The sequence below is a fragment of the Lepidochelys kempii genome, chromosome 14 (assembly GCF_965140265.1).
Source record: "Lepidochelys kempii isolate rLepKem1 chromosome 14, rLepKem1.hap2, whole genome shotgun sequence".
Classification (NCBI taxonomy): domain Eukaryota; kingdom Metazoa; phylum Chordata; order Testudines; family Cheloniidae; genus Lepidochelys; species Lepidochelys kempii.
Genome location: NC_133269.1, coordinates 36,007,946 through 36,025,087, shown reverse-complemented (window position 1 = coordinate 36,025,087; position 17,142 = coordinate 36,007,946). Strand labels below are relative to the sequence as shown.

General features: G+C 49.9%; 1 protein-coding gene across 3 annotated transcripts; it reads right to left on the bottom strand.

Moving 5' to 3' along the window:
• Positions 1-1,863: 1,863 nt before the first annotated feature.
• LOC140898391 (uncharacterized) lies at positions 1,864-15,315 on the bottom strand. Of its 3 annotated transcripts, none has more exons than XM_073312177.1 (2): positions 15,157-15,315; positions 1,864-11,282 (listed from the first exon to the last, which is right to left on the bottom strand). In XM_073312177.1, exons 1-2 carry the CDS (start codon positions 15,164-15,166, stop codon positions 8,884-8,886), a joined length of 2,409 nt encoding a protein of 802 aa, XP_073168278.1. In that variant the 5' UTR covers positions 15,167-15,315; the 3' UTR covers positions 1,864-8,883. The 3 variants fall into 3 exon arrangements, with proteins under 3 accessions (XP_073168278.1, XP_073168279.1, XP_073168277.1); XM_073312178.1 differs by having other exon boundaries at positions 1,864-11,279; XM_073312176.1 differs by lacking the exon at positions 15,157-15,315 and adding an exon at positions 14,001-14,455 and having other exon boundaries at positions 1,864-11,279.
• Between the last annotated feature and the right edge of the window lie 1,827 nt (positions 15,316-17,142).

Below are 17,142 nucleotides of genomic sequence, written 5' to 3'. Positions count from 1 at the left end.
GGGGGCAGGGACATGGTTTGGGTGCTGGTGGCACCCCCACTTTCAGGGAGCTGGAGAGACAATGGAAGACCCAACGACCTTTTAATGGCTGGCAACCAAGGCAAGCAGAGTTACTGATGACCCAAAAACGAAATTCCTTTATCTGGTGTCTAATTTTGATAGGATGGAGTGGTCTAAAATCCTACACAGATGATTTTATGAATACGGGACACTTTGCTTCCCTTAGATTGAGAAATGAGGAGATTCTCAGGCCGGGACACCATGGTGGTGGGTCAGTATAAGAACCCAAAGGAACAGAATATCTTACACACCGCAGAGGAAACTTGGAGACAAACAGGAATTTCATTGGTCAGGTCCCTTCCACCAAGCAATACAGAAGGTTCAACAACAACAACAAAGGCCTTTCTTTGTTGGCTGCTGAGAACTTTTGAATAACTTCGCACTTCCTATTAGGTGCCTAAATGGAAGAAGTTGGGTGCTGAGCAATTTTGCAAATCCAGCCATTTGTGAATAATTACTGGTAATCTAAGCAGGGCCTGAAATGAGCTCTCCCCTGACATCTAGTGCTGAGCTGGGGAAGAGGACTTCAGGAGCCGACCTTGTTTGCATGGGCACACCCACCCTGCCTAGGTGCTCGGCATGATGGTACTGCTTTGCCCAAATGATCACTTTTGGCTGGTGTTGGATCACAAGTCACTTTCTTACTGGGGGCAGGGGCACGAAAGGGTTGTTCTTCCTGTTGTGTGAATCAAGGGCAGCAGAACTGTGCTTGGCATACCCTGATTGAAGGCCTCACCCTCAACTAAATGGCACTCACTACGCAGGGGACATGGGTGCTAAGCCAAAGCCCACTGGAATAAAAGGTCAGGTAAGAGACATCATTTGCCCTTTCCTTTCTCTACTATGTAATAACAAAGCTGAGTAATATTCAATGGGGAGTCGTTACACACCAACAGAGCTAAAATCATTGATAACTAGGGCCCTACCAAATTCATGATCCATTTTGATCAATTTCATGGCCATAGGATTTTAAAAATAGTAAACGTCACGATTTCAACCATTTAAACGTGAAATGTCATGGTGTTGTAATTGTGGTGGTCCTGACCCAAAAAAGGGCTGTGGGGGGGTCACAAGGTTATTGTAGTGGAGTGGGTGTGGTATAGCCACCCTCACTTCTGCATGGCTGCCCGCAGAGATGGGCCCTTGGTCAGCAGCTGCCACTCTCTGCCCACCCAGCTCTGAAGGCTTTGAGAAACGCTGGTCTCTCCCATGAAATCTGTATAGTATACGGTAAAAACACACAAAAGATCAGATTTCAAAGCAAGGTGCTCCCCCCGCCCCAGGTTGGCAGACCACCCCCCAGAGCTCCTGAAGATGACCTCTGAACTTTGGATCTTCACTGATTAAGGACAACAACTATGAATGGGGTGTGGTGGAAGGAGATGGGAGGGGCGCATTAAAGGAACTTTTGGTTGATGGATTTAAGAACCTGAGGCAAAAGGACACTACCCAATGTCTTTTGCCTACGGTTTTATGTTTATGAATCCTGTTTGCGGTGTTTTCCCTAATTAATGCCGGGTGACTTCCCTCCTTTTATGAAAAGTTTCTTTTCTACGCTCAGACTCTGTGCTTGCAAGAGGGGAAGTGCTGCTTCTTGGAAATGCCCAGGGGTGGTGTGTAATTGCCCCAGGTTACTGGGTGGGGGCTCGAGCCGGTTCTGTGTTGGATTGATGGAAAGGAACCCCTAGGTATAGAACCCAGTCGTGGCTGCTGCTGACTCCACCTGGCAGAAGGGTTACAGTAAGAAATATTCCTTGAAATTGAGACTGGCTCTCATGGAATTGTACCCCTCGCTCACAAAAAGTGGCTCTCTGTCCCCCTCTATTGGCTAGATGGGATATAGATGTTTTGAGTTCACTGTAGCCTTGGCGGAAATGGAGATTGCCTGGTTACACTTTTTATCATGGTGACATTTATTACAGATTAATACAGGATTAACAGAGCATTTCAAGAAATGGTCACTCAATCGTTGGCTGGGCGTTCAAAAGCCTGACACTCAACTACATTTCTCCGTTTATCTTTCATAATGTGGTAACGTCTGAACACCGCAGCTGATCAATTCCAACATACATGGGAATGTTCTAGATGTCAGTGGTCACAATCCTATTGATTTTGGGGGAACAAAATCAGAAAACAAGAAAGGGAAAAATAGGGGACACGGGGAGCCCCTTCCATCTGATTCACCTAGCCACAGCTTCAACCACCTCTGCAAATGTCTACAGACCAAACAACAGGTTGATGGCACCCCCAACACCTTCCAGCATAACAACATCCCTGCTCCTTCTCCCAGTGGAGTTTAACATGTTGCTACCCCAAATGACTCATCTCCAGGACAGAACAAAGACTAACCGGGGAAGGGAGGAAAGTTACAGGGAGTCGCTGAAATAGAGGGGAAAGGAGAGTGAACTGGAGGGAGGCAAGAGGTCTCTGGTATGTGCAATAAACTCAGCCTACAGAAGCAAAGAAGTATGCGACCCCCCCCCCCATTTAGACAGGTCAACAGATTGCTTATAACCATTGATATTGACTCCTACGGACATGCTTATAACCTTCAATCGATGCACCTATAGCACATACTAATCATGTCTGTTACATGCTTCTAACAGCTATTCATCGTTTATTAAAACTTTTATAAATAAAACTTTACTATCAAATGCAGCCCCCTTTTCTCCTTTAGATCAGGCCGTACCAATTCTTGCTTTTAGCTCCAGAAGTCTCAAGTTCGGTTTCTGAGCAGCAATGGTACATGCGGACACAGAGATTGGAATTTTTAAAGCTCTGTAGGGAATTTGAGCATCTGTGAGGACTGAACCCCCTGACCTCTATCCAAAAGCATAAGCACCTCCCGCTTGGGCTAAAGGGCCACATCCATTAGCCAGGCCTAGCTAGCGGTGAAGTTACGAGACCTGTTTGGAAAATGGGAATTTGTTTCCTAGATTTTAAGGCTAGAAGGGACCATTTGATCATCTAGTCTGATCTCCTGCTTTATATAGGCCATAGAATTCACACAGCTACCCCTGTATTGAGTTCTCAGAGGAATTTTCAGGGGCATATGTCCTTTGGGAAGTTTTCCCAGTGGAAAATTCCACTTTCCCATGGGACTATTAGAAAAAGAAGGGGAGAGTAAGAGAATCCTATTTTCTCACATTTTCTGACTGTTTCCCAACTTTTTCCAGCTGGAAATCAAGTTGGAAAGTAGATTCCCACTAGCTTTCCCCCGCTTGGGGATTTCCCAGTGGGAAATGTCCAGTTTCCCAGAGGAATGCTATTTTTCTGGTTTTGATGAAACGAGATTTTCCATTTGTGATGCTGTATGGAATATGGGGGGCACTTTATATGATAGTGTTGATGCCAATATTATAAAATTGCAAGGAATCTGAGCGGATATGCCATGTGAGGTATCTGTGAAAATGTTAGAATTTGCCAAGTATGATCATCTTCTTTATATGTTTGTATCACCTTTGTAGTGTGAGTTATAGATGTGTAGGGTATAGCTGTATTTCCAACTTGTGCTGTGTTTCTGGGTGACACCCCCAGACTGACTGCCATCAGCACTGCCTAGCCTGTTTGATGGCCATCAAGGGTCATCAACTGTACAATGAACCCACTGAAAGAATCCAAGGGTTACACTGTATGAGTCAGCAAGACATGTAGGGGCATGCCTATGGAAGAGAACTCCATGGCTTTTCCATGCCACGTGCTGTGAAGCTTGTGTCTGGGACACAGGAAGTACAAGCCACGTGGCAAAAGAATATAAAAGGAAGCTGCATCATCTCCATTTTGTCTTCATTCCTGCTTCTTACCTCTGGAGTAACTTTTCTACAAACTGAACAAAGGACTGAATGATCCATCCAAGCTGTGGATGTGTTCCAGAGGGACTTTCAAGCCAGCAAACTCACCAATACTGCTAAGACCCTGATATATGGACTTTGAAATCTCTGTATGTATCTGATTGCTTTATCATTTAACAACTCTCTTCTTGTTCTTTCTTTTTCCTTATAATAAACCTTTAGTTTTAGACACTAAAGGATTGGCTTGCAGCATGGTATTTTGGGTAAGATCCAAACTAGTACTGACCTGGCAATGTGGCTGACCCTTTGGGGTGAGAAGAACATTTTGTATATGTGAGGAGAGTTTTTAAATAACTTCTCACTGTACTGGACCTAGGTGCTGATTGGAAGCCAGAGAACTGGAATGCAATAAATGGGACTATGTGATTTCTTTTTTAGTTTCTCGAGAACCAATGTGGGGGATCAGAAGCACAGTTTGTGACTGGTTGGGGAGTCTAACTTGAGTGTTTCTCCCAGAACTGGTGGTTATCTGCTCTCCTTTTGCAGCCTGAACTGATCTTGGCATTTTCAGTGAGGGCTGCCCCAAGCACCCCGGGTCCCACCCTTAACAAAATATTTTCTGTTCAGAAAATGCCAATCAGTGACTAGCTGTCAACACAATTTCAAGCATGACAAAGGTCTCTACATTCATGCCACAATAATGTATTCTAAGGGTACTTATCAGGCCTCCCTTTACCTAGTATTCAAAGACCTCGCAATATTTAATGCACTATGTAAGATGGGTGCTCCTATCCCCATTGTATAGATTGAGAACTGAGGCACAAGAGGCTAGATTTTCAAAGGTGTTTCGGTACCTAAAGATGCAGGGAGGCATTCAACAGGATGTTCTAGTAATGGAAGTTACTAGATCGCAGGCCCTGGTTCTCATGGGAGACTTCAATCACCCTGATAACTGCTGGGAGAGCAATACAACGGTGCACACACAATCCAGGAAGTTTTTGGAAAGTGTAGGGGACAATTTCCTGGTGCAAATGCTGGAGGAACCAACTAGGGCAAAGCTCTTCTTGGCCTGCTGCTCACAAACCGGGAAGAATAAGTAGGGGAAGCAAAAGTGGATGGGAACCTGGGAGGCAGTGACCATGAGATGGTCGAGTTCAGGATCCTGACACAAGGAAGAAAGGAGAGCAGCAGAATACGGACCCTGGACTTCAGAAAAGCAGACTTTGACTCCCTCAGGGAACTGATGGGGAGGATCCCCTGGGAGAATAACATGAGGGGGAAAGGAGTCCAGGAGAGCTGGCTGAATTTTAAAGAATCCTTATTGAGGTTGCAGGAACAAACCATCTCGATGTGTAGAAAGAATAGTAAATATGGCAGGCGACCAGCTTGGCTTAACAGTGAAATCCTTGCTGATCTTAAACACAAAAAAGAAGCTTACAAGAAGTGGAAGATTGGACACATGACCAGGGAAGAGTATAAAAATATTGCTCGGGCATGCAGGAGTGAAATCAGGAAGGCCAAATAACACCTGGAGTTGCGGCTAGCAAGAGATGTTAAGAGTAACAAGAAGGGTTTCTTCAGGTATGTTGGCAACAAGAAGAAAGTCAAGGAAAATGTGGGCCCCTTACTGAACGAGGGAGGCAACCTCGTGACAGAGGATGTGGAAAAAGCTAATGTACTCAATGCTTTTTTTGCCTCTGTCTTCACGAACAAGGTCAGCTCCCAGACTACTGCACCGGGCAGCACAGCATGGGGAGGAGGTGACCAGCCCTCTGTGGAGAAAGAGGTGGTTCGGGACTATTTAGAAAAGCTGGACGAGCACAAGTCCATCGAACCGGACCCGCTGCATCCGAGATCACTAAAGGAGTTGGCGGATGTGATTGCAGAGCGATTGGCCATTATCTTTGAAAACTCATGGCGATCGGGGGAAGTCCCGGACGACTGGAAAAAGGCTAATGTAGTGCCCATCTTTACAAAAGGGAAGAAGGAGGATCCTGGGAACTACAGGCCAGTCAGCCTCACCTTAGTCCCTGGAAAAATCATGGAGCAGGTCCTCAAGGAATCAATTCTGAAGCACTTAGAGGAGAGGAAAGTGATCAGGAACAGTCAGCATGGATTCACCAAGGACAAGTCATGCCTGACTAATCACATTGCTTTCTATGACAAGATAACTGGCTCTGTGGATGAGGGGAAAGCAGTGGACGTGTTGTTCCTTGACTTTAGCAAAGCTTTTGACACGGTGTCCCACAGTATTCTTGCCAGCAAGTTAAAGAAGTATGGGCTGGATGAATGGACTATAAGGTGGATAGAAAGTTGGCTAGATCCTCGGGCTCAATGGGTAGTGACCAATGGCTCCATGTCTAGTTGGCAGCTGGTATCAAGTGGAGTTCCCCAAGGTTCGGTCCTCGGGCTGGTTTTGTTCAATATCTTCATTAATAATCTGGAGGATGGTGTGGATTGCACCCTCAGCAAGTTTGCAGATGACACTAAACTGGGAGGAGAGGTAGATACGCTGGAAGGTAGGGATAGGATACAGAGGGCCCTAGACAAATTAGAGGATTGGGCCAAAAGAAATCTGATGAGTTTCAACAAGGACAAGTACAGAGTCCTGCACTTAGGACAGAAGAATCCCATGCACCGCTACAGACTAGGGACCGAATGGCTTGGCAGCAGTTCTGCAGAAAAGGACTTAGGGGTTACAGGGGACGAGAAGCTGGATATGAGTCAACAGTGTGCCCTTGTTGCAAAGAAGACCAATGGCATTTTGGGATGTTTAAGTAGGAGCATAGCAAGCAGATCGAGGGACGTGATCGTTCCCCTCTATTCGACATTGGTGAGGCCTCATCTGGAGTACTGTGTCCAGTTTTGGGTCCCACACTACAAGAAGGATGTGGAAAAGTTGGAAAACGTCCAGCGGAGGGCAACAAAAATGATTAGGGGACTGGAACACATGAGTTATGAGGAGAGGCTGAGGGAACTGGGATTGTTTAGTCTGCGGAAGAGAAGAATGAGGGGGGATTTGATAGCTGCTTTCAACTACCTGAAAGGGGGTTCCAAAGAGGATGGATCTAGACTGTTCTCAGTGGTAGAAGGGGACAGGACAAGGAGTAATGGTCTCAAGTTGCAGTGGGGGAGGTTTAGGTTGGATATTAGGAAAAACTTTTTCACTAGGAGGGTGGTGAAACACTGGAATGCGTTACCTAGGGAGGTGGTAGAATCTCCTTCCTTAGAAGTTTTTAAGGTCAGGCTTGACAAAGCCCTGGCTGGGATGATTTAGCTGGGGATTGGTCCTGCTTTGAGCAGGGGGTTGGACTAGATGACCTTCTGAGGTCCCTTCCAACCCTGATATTCTAGGATTCATAGGCACCATACCTGCACAGGGACTAAACTCCCATTGATTTCAATCTTTAGGCACTTTGAAAAATCTAGCCTTAAGGGTGCGTTTCCATTAAAGCTGGACCTGCAATTTCCAGCATGGATATGTGCTCCCTTTGATGGCGCTAGCATTCTAAAAACTAGCTAGCTCCGGGGCAGCAGAACGGGGGGGAACCAGGGGGCCATGGCCCATCACTTTTTACTGGCTGTAAGGGCAAACGACAAGGGGGAGAGGGCGGAGAGGAGTGAGCAGGGGGCGGGGTCATGGAGGGAAGAGGTGAGGTGGGGGCAGAATCTCAGGGGAAGGGGCGGCACAAGGGCGGGGCCTTGGGGAGAAGGGGTGGCACAGGCAGGTGCGGCCACAGTTCAGGTGCCAGTGGGCCCCCCACTTTTAGGAAGCTTCCGCCACTCCTAGTGTAGCTGCCATGGGGTGGGGGGCAGGACGGGCTAGCCACCTGAGTACATAGCGTGGGTCTCGGATGGGATTGTCCTCCATGCTGCGGCCGCATCGCTGTTACTTTGAGCACGCTAGCTTGATCAAAGCGAGGGTGTGTACATCTACTCAAGCTGGGACTTACAACGGCAGTGTGGATGGTCCCTAAGTACCTTGCTCAAGGTCACACAGGGAGTATCCTGAGCCCAGCTATCCCCCAGCGCCGACTTCCTCCCTTATTTGAGCCATAGGTGCCAACTCCGTGGGTGCTCTAGGGCTGGAGCACCCACAGGAAAAAAATGGTGGGTGCTGAGCACCCACTAGCAGCCACCCATCCATGCCTCTGCCTCCCCACAGCTTCTCTTGGCCGCCGGTGGGCCCTGCCGATCAGCACCTCCCTCTCCCTCCCAGCGCCTCCAGCCCACCGTGGATCAGCTGTTCGCTGGCATGCAACAGCTTAATTGCATGCCAGCACTGGCGGGGGAAGGGAGGAGCGAGGGCAGGGTGCACTGGGGGGAGGGGGAGGATGGCGTGGTACGCTCAGGGGAGGGGGCCGGAAGAGGCGGGTTGGGGGTCGGGCCTTGGGGGAAAGGGTGGAGTTGGGGTGGGGCCTGGGGCGGAGCAGGGGCGAGTACCCCCCGGCACATTAGAAAGTTGGCGCCTATGATTTCAGCTACCTGAGGGCAAGGATGGTCCAATGGTAAAGGCTCTGGCTGAGGACATGGGTGAGTCAGTTTCATCTCCCTGCTGGGCTGCGGGTTTCCTGTCTGACTTCGAGTTAGCCACTTAGCCTCTCTGCGTCTCATTATCCCTCGTTTTACAGATGGGGGACTAATGCTTCCCTACCTCTCGGGGTGCTGTGAGGATATAGAGATTAGGAATTGGGAAGTGCTTTGAGCTCTACAGGTGAAAAGTGATGTGTAGGAAGGCAACAGTATTATTAGTCACAGTGGAAGTAATCGGCTTGATCTGGAGCAAGGAAGATTTAGCCCAGATATGTGGAAAAACTTTCTAACACTTAAGGGGAGTTTGGCTCTGGAACAGGCGACCTATGGAGGTTGTGGGACCCTCACCACTGGAGGTTTTTAAGACCAGGTTGGACAAACACCTGTGAGGGATGGGCTAGGTGTATTTGGTCCTGCCTCCGCTGGTGGGACTGGACTGGATGCCCTCTCGAGGCCCTGTCCAGCCTGACACTTCTAGGACCGCACCAGTGCCAGGTGGCTATGCCGTGTGGGTCCCTTGGTGGGCAAGAAGGTGAGAACTGGTGCTGAAGCTTTTCCCACAGTCGGTGCATTTGTAAGGCTTCTCTGGCAGGTGCGATCGCTGATGGACCACCAGGTGGGAGCTCTGGCTGAAGCTTCTCCCGCACTGGGGGCACAGGTAGGGTCTCTCTCCCGTGTGGGTCCGCCAGTGCTTAACGAGGTCCGAGCGCCGGGCGAAGCTCCTCTGGCAGTCGGAGCATTGGTGGGGCCTGCCCTCCGCGTGGGCCCTCTGATGGGTCACCAGGGCTGGGCGGGAACCGAAGCCAACCCCGCAGTCAGGGCAGAGGTAGGATTTCTCCTCCGTGTGGGTCCTCTGGTGGGTGATGAGGTTGGAGCGCTGGCTGAAGCCCCGCCCACAGTCAGGGCAGTGGTAGGGCCGCTCCCCAGTGTGGGTCCTCTGGTGGGCATGAAGGTTGGAGCTCTGGGCAAAGCCTTTCCCGCAGTGGGAGCATTTGTAAGGTTTCTCTCCCGTGTGGATCCTCTGGTGTTTGATCAGCACTGAGCTGTCCCGGAAGCTGCGCCCGCAGTCAGGGCACTGGTAGGATTTTTCCCCGGTGTGGGTCCGGCGGTGCACGATCAGCGTCGAGCTGGTGTTGAAATTCCGCTTGCAGACGGCGCAGGTGTAGGGCCGCTCCCCCGTGTGGGTCCGCTGGTGTTTGATCAGGTTGGAGCTCTGACTGAAGCTCTTCCCGCATTCGGAGCACCTGAAGGGCTTCACCGCTGGACAGCGCGAAGGGGCCAAGCTCAGATCAGAACGTGCCTTGCGGCCCCTTGGCTCTGCCTGGCGGGCAGCCGGCACTGGGCTCTGCTCCATACCAGCGCATGGGAAGGATTCCCCCTCTGTGTGGGCTCTCTGACGTGCACTGACATTGGACCTGGTGGGTTGGGGACTTTGCTCAGTGTTAACACATGGAGAGAACGCCTCCTCCAGTGGGGTTTTGGGATGTGTACTGGGGGGTGCTGGGCTCGCCTTCAATCTTTTCCCCAGATCAGCTTCCTCCTCTTGGTCAGCTCCTTCTCGTGCATTGTGATTGGAGCCACTCAACCTTTCCACGGCGTTAGCACGCGGACGAGATTTCTCCTCTCGGTGCATTCGCCGATGCACATTGAGCTCAGAGCTGGCATCAAACCTTTCCCCGCAGTCAGGGCATTGATGGGGCTTCCCCGCCAGGTGGGCTTCCCCATCGCTGGTCTCTGCCGAGCTCTGGCCGACGCTTCCCCTGCTCTGAGTATCTTTACCGGGATCCTCTTCCTGGAGGACCGTCGGCGTGGTGCTCATGCTGCCTTTATAGGGCTTTGCATCCTCATGGAGTCTCTTATGGGTAATGAGGTGGGAGCTCTGGCTGAAGCTTTTCCCACAGCTGGCACACCTAAAGGGTCTCTCCCCTGTGTGGACCCGGCGGTGCTTATTGAGGTCCGAGCGCCGGGTGAAGCCCCGCTGGCAATCGGGACATTTGTAGGGTTTTTCTCCCGTGTGGGTCCTCTGATGGGTGATGAGGGCGGAGCGGCTGGGGAAGCTTTTCTCGCAGTCGGGACATTTATAAGGCCTGTCGCCTGCGTGGCTCCTCCGATGGGTCAGGAGCTGGGCGCTGGTGCCGAAGCCTTCTCCGCAGTCGGGGCACAGGTGGGATTTCTCCTCCAGGTGGGTCCTCTGGTGGGAGATCAGGTTGGACTGCTGGCTGAAGCTCCGCCCGCACTCAGGGCATTTGTAGGGCCGCTCCCCGGTGTGGACCCGCTGGTGGGCGCTGAGGTTGGAGCTGGTGCTGAAGTGTTTCCCGCAGTCGGTGCAGTGGTAGGGCCGCTCCCCGGTGTGGACCCGCTGGTGGGCGTGCAGGTTGGAGCTCTGGCTGAAGCCTTTCCCGCAGTGGGCGCACTTGTAGGGCTTCTCACCCGTGTGGGTCCGCCAGTGCTTGATCAGCACCGAGCCCTCACTGAAGCTCCGCCCGCAGTCGGGACAGCGGTAGGATTTCTCCCCGGTGTGGGTCCGGCGGTGCACAATGAGGGCCGAGCTGGTGTTGAAGTTTTTCCCACAGCTGGTGCATTTATAGGGTCTCTCACCCGTGTGCAGCCTCTGGTGAGTCAGGAGGTTGGAGCTCTGAGAGAAGCTTCTGCCGCACACGCTACATTTATAGGGTTTCTCGGCGGTGACCGTGTTGCCGTCTTGGGGTCCCTTGAGAGCTCTCTGATGGCAGGCGGGTTTATCCTCTTGCTTCGCTGGGCGCCGACTCTCCACAGCTTTCCCCCGCTGAGAAGCAATCCCTTTGGACCTTCCCGAGAATGCCCCGCATGGTTCTGCACGCTCCGGACCTCCCTGCCAGGGATTCGTCTCTTCATTCTCATGCTCGAGCCCATCAGCTGCTGGGATAAAAAGAGAGAATCTGAAGGTGAGTTGTTCTCTGGGCTGGGAAGAAAGGAAACCTCAGCACCGGGGATTGGGGAAACTCGATAAGGTGGAGAAGCAGAGGCCAAAACCCTAGGAACACTTGGATCTCGGCACAACCTCAAGTTATTGGACTCCCGACAGGAATCATGGAGCGGAATGAAGCGGCCTGTGCTATTCGGGCGGTCGGACTAGATCTGCATTTCTCCACCCGTGGGTCGGGACCCAAAATTGGGTCTCCAGAACGTAGGTGCCGACTTTGTGGGTGCTCCGGGGCTGGAGCATCTGCAGCAAAAAAAAAAAGTGGGTGCAGACACAGCCACAAAACAGCTGTTTGGAGGCTTGCCGGAGGGTGGCGAGCAGCCAGTAGTGGGCAGGCGGGGGACTTGGGAGGGGTGCAGCGGGGGCAGAAAGAGGGAGAGCAAGGGCGGGGCCTCGGGGGAGTGGGGCAGAGCTGGGGCAGGAAGAGGTGGAGCGAGGGTGCGGCTTGGGAGGAAGGGGTGGAGGGGGGGGCGGGGCCTCGGGAGGGGGGCAGAGCGGGGCAGAAGAGGCGGGGTGAGGGCGGGGCCTTTGGGGAAAGGGCCTCAGGGCAAAGTGGGGGTGGAGCACCCCCGGGGAAAACTAGAAGTTGGTGCCTAGGTTCCAGAATGTTTCAAAGGGTCGCATGGCAGCTCCTGCGGCTCCTGTCCCATGGGGCGGCTGGGCTCGCCTCCCCGCTCCAGGCACTGCAACCTCCCAGCGCCACTCAAGTTTGGCCCAGCCATCATGGCGATGGGAGCCTGGGTAGGCCAAACCTGAGTGAGTGGCCCTGCAACCCCATGAGCCAGGGCACAGCTCCGCTCACACAGATTGGGTCCAGTCAGGGGCCGGGGCCAAATCTGAGCAGTGCTGCTATCCCAGAGGTCACAGTGCCCGGAGCAGAGACCCAAGCCTAGCCAGCCCCAAAGCATGGGAGCTGCAGGAGCTGCCACTGTGGGGTGAGCACTGGGCAGGACCGAACCTTCCCAGGGGGCAGGATCCAACTGAACCCACCTCAGGGCCTCTACTGCCAGACTATTTACTGGGTCGTAACAGGCCACAAACATTAACAAATGGCTCCTGAGCCCGGAAAGGTTGAGAACCACTGGGCTAGAGGATCAGAATGATCCTTCTGACCTTGAAATCTTTTTGGAAAGGGTTGCTTATTTCAAACACTTTACAAGGGTGTAAATGACAACACAAGATCACAGTGTGAGGAAGGCTGATGGTCTTGAGGTTAAGGAAAGGGGCAAGGCCACAGGACACCTGGTTTCATTCCCCAGCTCTGATACAGACTCCCTGTATGACCTTGGACAATTCACTTAGGCTTGGATGTTTAAAGGCGCCTATGTGAAACAGACATCCAACTTTCATTGAATTTCAGGAATAACTCCCTTAGGTAACCTTTGAAAATGCCAGCCTCAGTTCCCATATGTGAAATGGGAATAATAGTCCTTTTTCCTCCTTCCTACCATGTCTATTTAGACTGTAAGGTCTTTGGGGCAGGGACTGAGTCTCACTGTGTGTTTGTAGTGCGCCCAGATCTCAGCTGCTGCCTTTAGATCCTATGTAATACAAATAATGCAGAGTCTAAGGCTTTAAGAAACCATTGCGATAATCTATTCTGACCTCCTGGCCAGAGAACCCAGGCCAGGGAACTTCCCCAGAATAATTTCTGTTTGCACTAGAGCGCATCTTTTAGAAAAGCATCCAAACTTGATTTAAAAATTGCCAGAGACAGAGAATCCACTGCGATCCTTGGCAAATTGCTCCAATGATTAATTATCCTCACTATTACTAAGTAAATCAATAGCAGTAAGGTTCCAGGAAAAGGAAAACGATTAGGGTGACCACCTGTCCTGATTTTATAGGGACAGTCCCAATATTCAGGACTGTGTCTTACATAGGCGCTTACTACCCCCCCCCCACCCTGTCCCGATTTTTCACACTTGCTATTGGGTCACCTCTAAGAACAATGCCAGCAAACTAGTCCTACCATAGAGATGCAAAATGTAAGGAACATTTGGGGGTTCATCATCATTATACCCAAAGTACTGGGTCACGGGCTAGAGCTGGCAGAAAATTTTCCACTGGAACTGTTTTCTCAAGGGGAAATATTTTGACAGAATTGAAATGTTCTGCGGCAATGTCCCGATTCTATTGAAACTTTCAACCAAAATCAGGCAGGTTTCTCGGGTCCTTGTTCGAAGGCAGCCTGCCCCGGAGCAGAGGAGCATATTTAAGAAACACCATTCTCCCTGCAGAAACATTTCAATGTTTCGGAAGCAAAATATTGCAGGACTTCAGTTCCACAATTTGCACGGTTTTGGTTTTTTGTCCCAATTTTGGCCAAAACGTTTCCTGAACACTCAAAATTTCACAGAACCAAAATTCTGTTCTCTAGCCAGCTTTAGTGGTGTGGTCCTCAGTATGCTATAAAGTGGTTTCAAATAAAAGGAAGTATTTCTTCACACAACACACAGTCAACTTGTGGAACTCCTTGCCAGAGGATATTGTGATGGCCAAGATTATAACAGGGTTAAAAAAAGAAGTAGGTAAATTCATGGGGGATAGGTCCATCAAATGCCTATTAGTCAGGATGAGCAGGGATGGTATCCCTAGCCTCTGTTTGCCAGAAGCTGGGAATGGGTGATAGGGATGGATCACTTGATGATTACCTGTTCTGTTCATTCCCTCTGAAGCACCTGGCATTGGCCACTGTCAGAAGGCAGGATACTGAGTTGGATGGAGCTTTGGTCTGTCCCAGTATGGCCCTTCTTATATTCTTATGTTCTAAAATGAGTTTCACTCCTATCCCCAAGCATAGTTCTGCCCCTGAGAAGGTGCCAGAGAGTCTACGGAGTCCACTAGAGACTTTGCTCCTGCGTGGAATTTTAAGTGGAAGATGATCAGACACTACGGTGATGGGAGGCTGTAGAAAACTGATAGCTAAATTTGAAACAGGAAAGCAGCTCTCACAATGCCAGCTGAGGAGTGTGAGCTGTGGGGGAAGGTCTACTTTCTGGGCTCTTCCGCTCCCTCCCTTTCCCAGTTCTGGGTTTGGACTCGGAGTCTGTGGAACCAGATCCTGCTCCACTAACGTCAAAGGAGCTACAGGGCCAAGATTTTCCAAAGCAGCTGCTGAATTCTGGATGTTTAACCCAACACACCATAAAGAAGCCCTGATTTTTCGGAGGATAAGTTCTCAGCACTTTTTAAAAATCCGGCCCCGTTAAGATGGACACTGAAAATCATTAAGTCACTTTGCAAAATCTTGGCTCAGCTAAGAAGCTGGGCGACTGTTCCAGTGACGCCAACATCTGTTTTTTATCGCCAGTCTCATGATGTTTAGTGTTTTCCTCAAAGCCCCAGCACCCAGAGTCAGATGATTATGGAAGAATCTCAGCTTTAATTTTTTTCTTTTAAAAAAATACATTTCTAGCCCCCAAGGTTAAAGAGAAAAGCTTGAAAACTTGGTTCTAGAGTCTCAGAACCCAGAAGGCAAATAATAAACTGTAATAAAATAATAATTATTAATAATAAATAACAAAATTAATAATAATAATAATTCTGTGTTTATTATTTAAAGCCTCATTATTTGAAAGCAGTCTCGTGATTTTGGGGGGCTGACTGATTTTTGAATGATTTCAGCTGGCAAATACAGGGGTCCTGCGGTCCAGCACCAAACAGGGCATCTTGCTCTCGAAGCAGCTTCTTAGGGGTCAGGCTTCAAAATGCTCAGCTGCTGTATTGACCTACATCAAGGTTCCTTGGCTGCCTTCCCTGAGCTGTCTACTCATTGCACCTACCATCAATCCCCTTCCCAGCACTTACCTGGATTCATACTGGAGAGGGCCCTGTGCCCAAGCACCAAGGGGTAATTGGGGAGCAGCCCCAGCCAACCAGAGATGCTTCTCTGATGCACCGGGGTAGCAGAACCTGCATCTCAGTTGCCTTTTGTGTTTCCATCACAGATGCACTGTGGGAAATGTAGTCTCCACTGCAAGGCATAAAGAACACGCACTCTTTACTGCAGAGCAAACTCTGACGGGCAGTCTGTGTTGCAGAGAACTATGGGAAGTGTAGTCTCCTTTGCCATGCAACAGCGTTTTACATCGCAAGGCATTGTGGGAGGTGTAGTCTCTGGGCCTGATCAGAAATGCAGTGTTGGGGGTGGAGCATTATGGGGAAAGCAGTATGCCTGGCAGAGTGTTATGGGAAGTGTAGTTTGCATGGCAGGGCAGTATGGGAAATGAACTTCTGGGAGGCATGAGGACTGCTTGATTGTGATGTGCTGGAGAGGAGGATGTGGAGGGGCAGGAAGGCACCCCAGCTTTAAGAAAGAAAGCGAGCCCTGCAGGATAACAAAGGGAGGAATTCTTTGCCTGCAGTGAATTCACCATTAGTTAATTCATTTTAAACACCCAGTCCACGTGCCTGGACAAAATGTGTTAAGAGCAGGATGTGAACCCAACCTCCACCTACAGACCAGAATACCCAGCTCAAGAAAGGCATACAGAGCCTTAAGCATGGTTCCTTTGATCACTTAGCTAGCCTGATGCCAAGGAGAGGATCTCTATCTCTGGATTTCACTGAGCCTTGAGGAAATGTCACATTCCCAGCTAGGGCTGTGATGGAGGCTTCTTGTTTTCATGGTAGGCTCATTGCAGGCTGAAGAAGTCTCTGAAGATGAAGGTTGTGATGTGGAGCAACTGCACTGCTGGGCTGGTCTCCTTGTATTTAAATGTGGACCACAAATACATCCAATCCGCCCATCTCTCTCTCTCTCTTTCTGTCCTTGTTTGTCTTTTTCACTGTCTGACTTTTTCTCTCTTTGTGCATCTGTCTCTGTTTCCTTTATGTTGTAGACACGTTGGGGATATCAGAGAGATGAGGTGGGTGAGATAAGACCTTTGATTGGACCAACTTCTGTTGGTGAGAGAGAGAAGCTCTTGATCCACACAGAGCTCTTCTGCAGGGCTGGGATCCCGCCTGGTAAGCCTGAAAGCTTGTCTCTCTCACCAACAGAACTTGGTCTATTAAAAGGTATTACCTCACCCGCCTTGTCTCTCTCTTTCCTTTGTCATTCTCTTTTAGTAAACTTGGTATAACACTTAGTTATATCAAAATAAAGGTGCTTATATCAACATAGCTTATTCCCCTAAATTTACAAGGGCTGGTGTACACTACAGGGCGGGTGTGTGTGTGTGTGTGTTTGATCTAAGTCACACAATTTCAGCTACGTGGAGTCCGGAGTTCATGCTAGAGAGACTGGCTGTCGATTTATTGAGTCTATACTAGAGATGATAAATTGATCCCCGCTGGATCGATTGCTGCCCGTCGATCCGGCCGGTAGTGTAGACAAGCCCTAAACTATGCTAGTATAGGCATCTTTATACTGGTATATCCATACTAAGGGGAGGTGTTCTGCTTTAACTATACCAGTTTCAAACCAATATAGTTAAAGCAGCGCAAACACTGTGTAGACAGGGATTGAGGACTCACAGCGAATATCATGATGCAGCATCACGGCTGCTGGGACTTTCCCTAGGGGGGAATGAAAATGGCCCCCGCAGTGATTTATCCAGCACTGGAAAACAGAGAGCACTCATAAATGAGAATGCATATGTTAGGGTAATTCTGTGTCACTGTAACTATTTGATGAACTATCTGATGAAGTGAGCTGTAGCTCACGAAAGCTCATGCTCAAATAAATTGGTTAGTCTCTAAGGTGCCACAAATCCTCCTTTTCTTTTTGCGAATACAGACTAACACGGCTGTTACTCTGAAACCTGTAACTATTTGGTTAGTGTATGAACT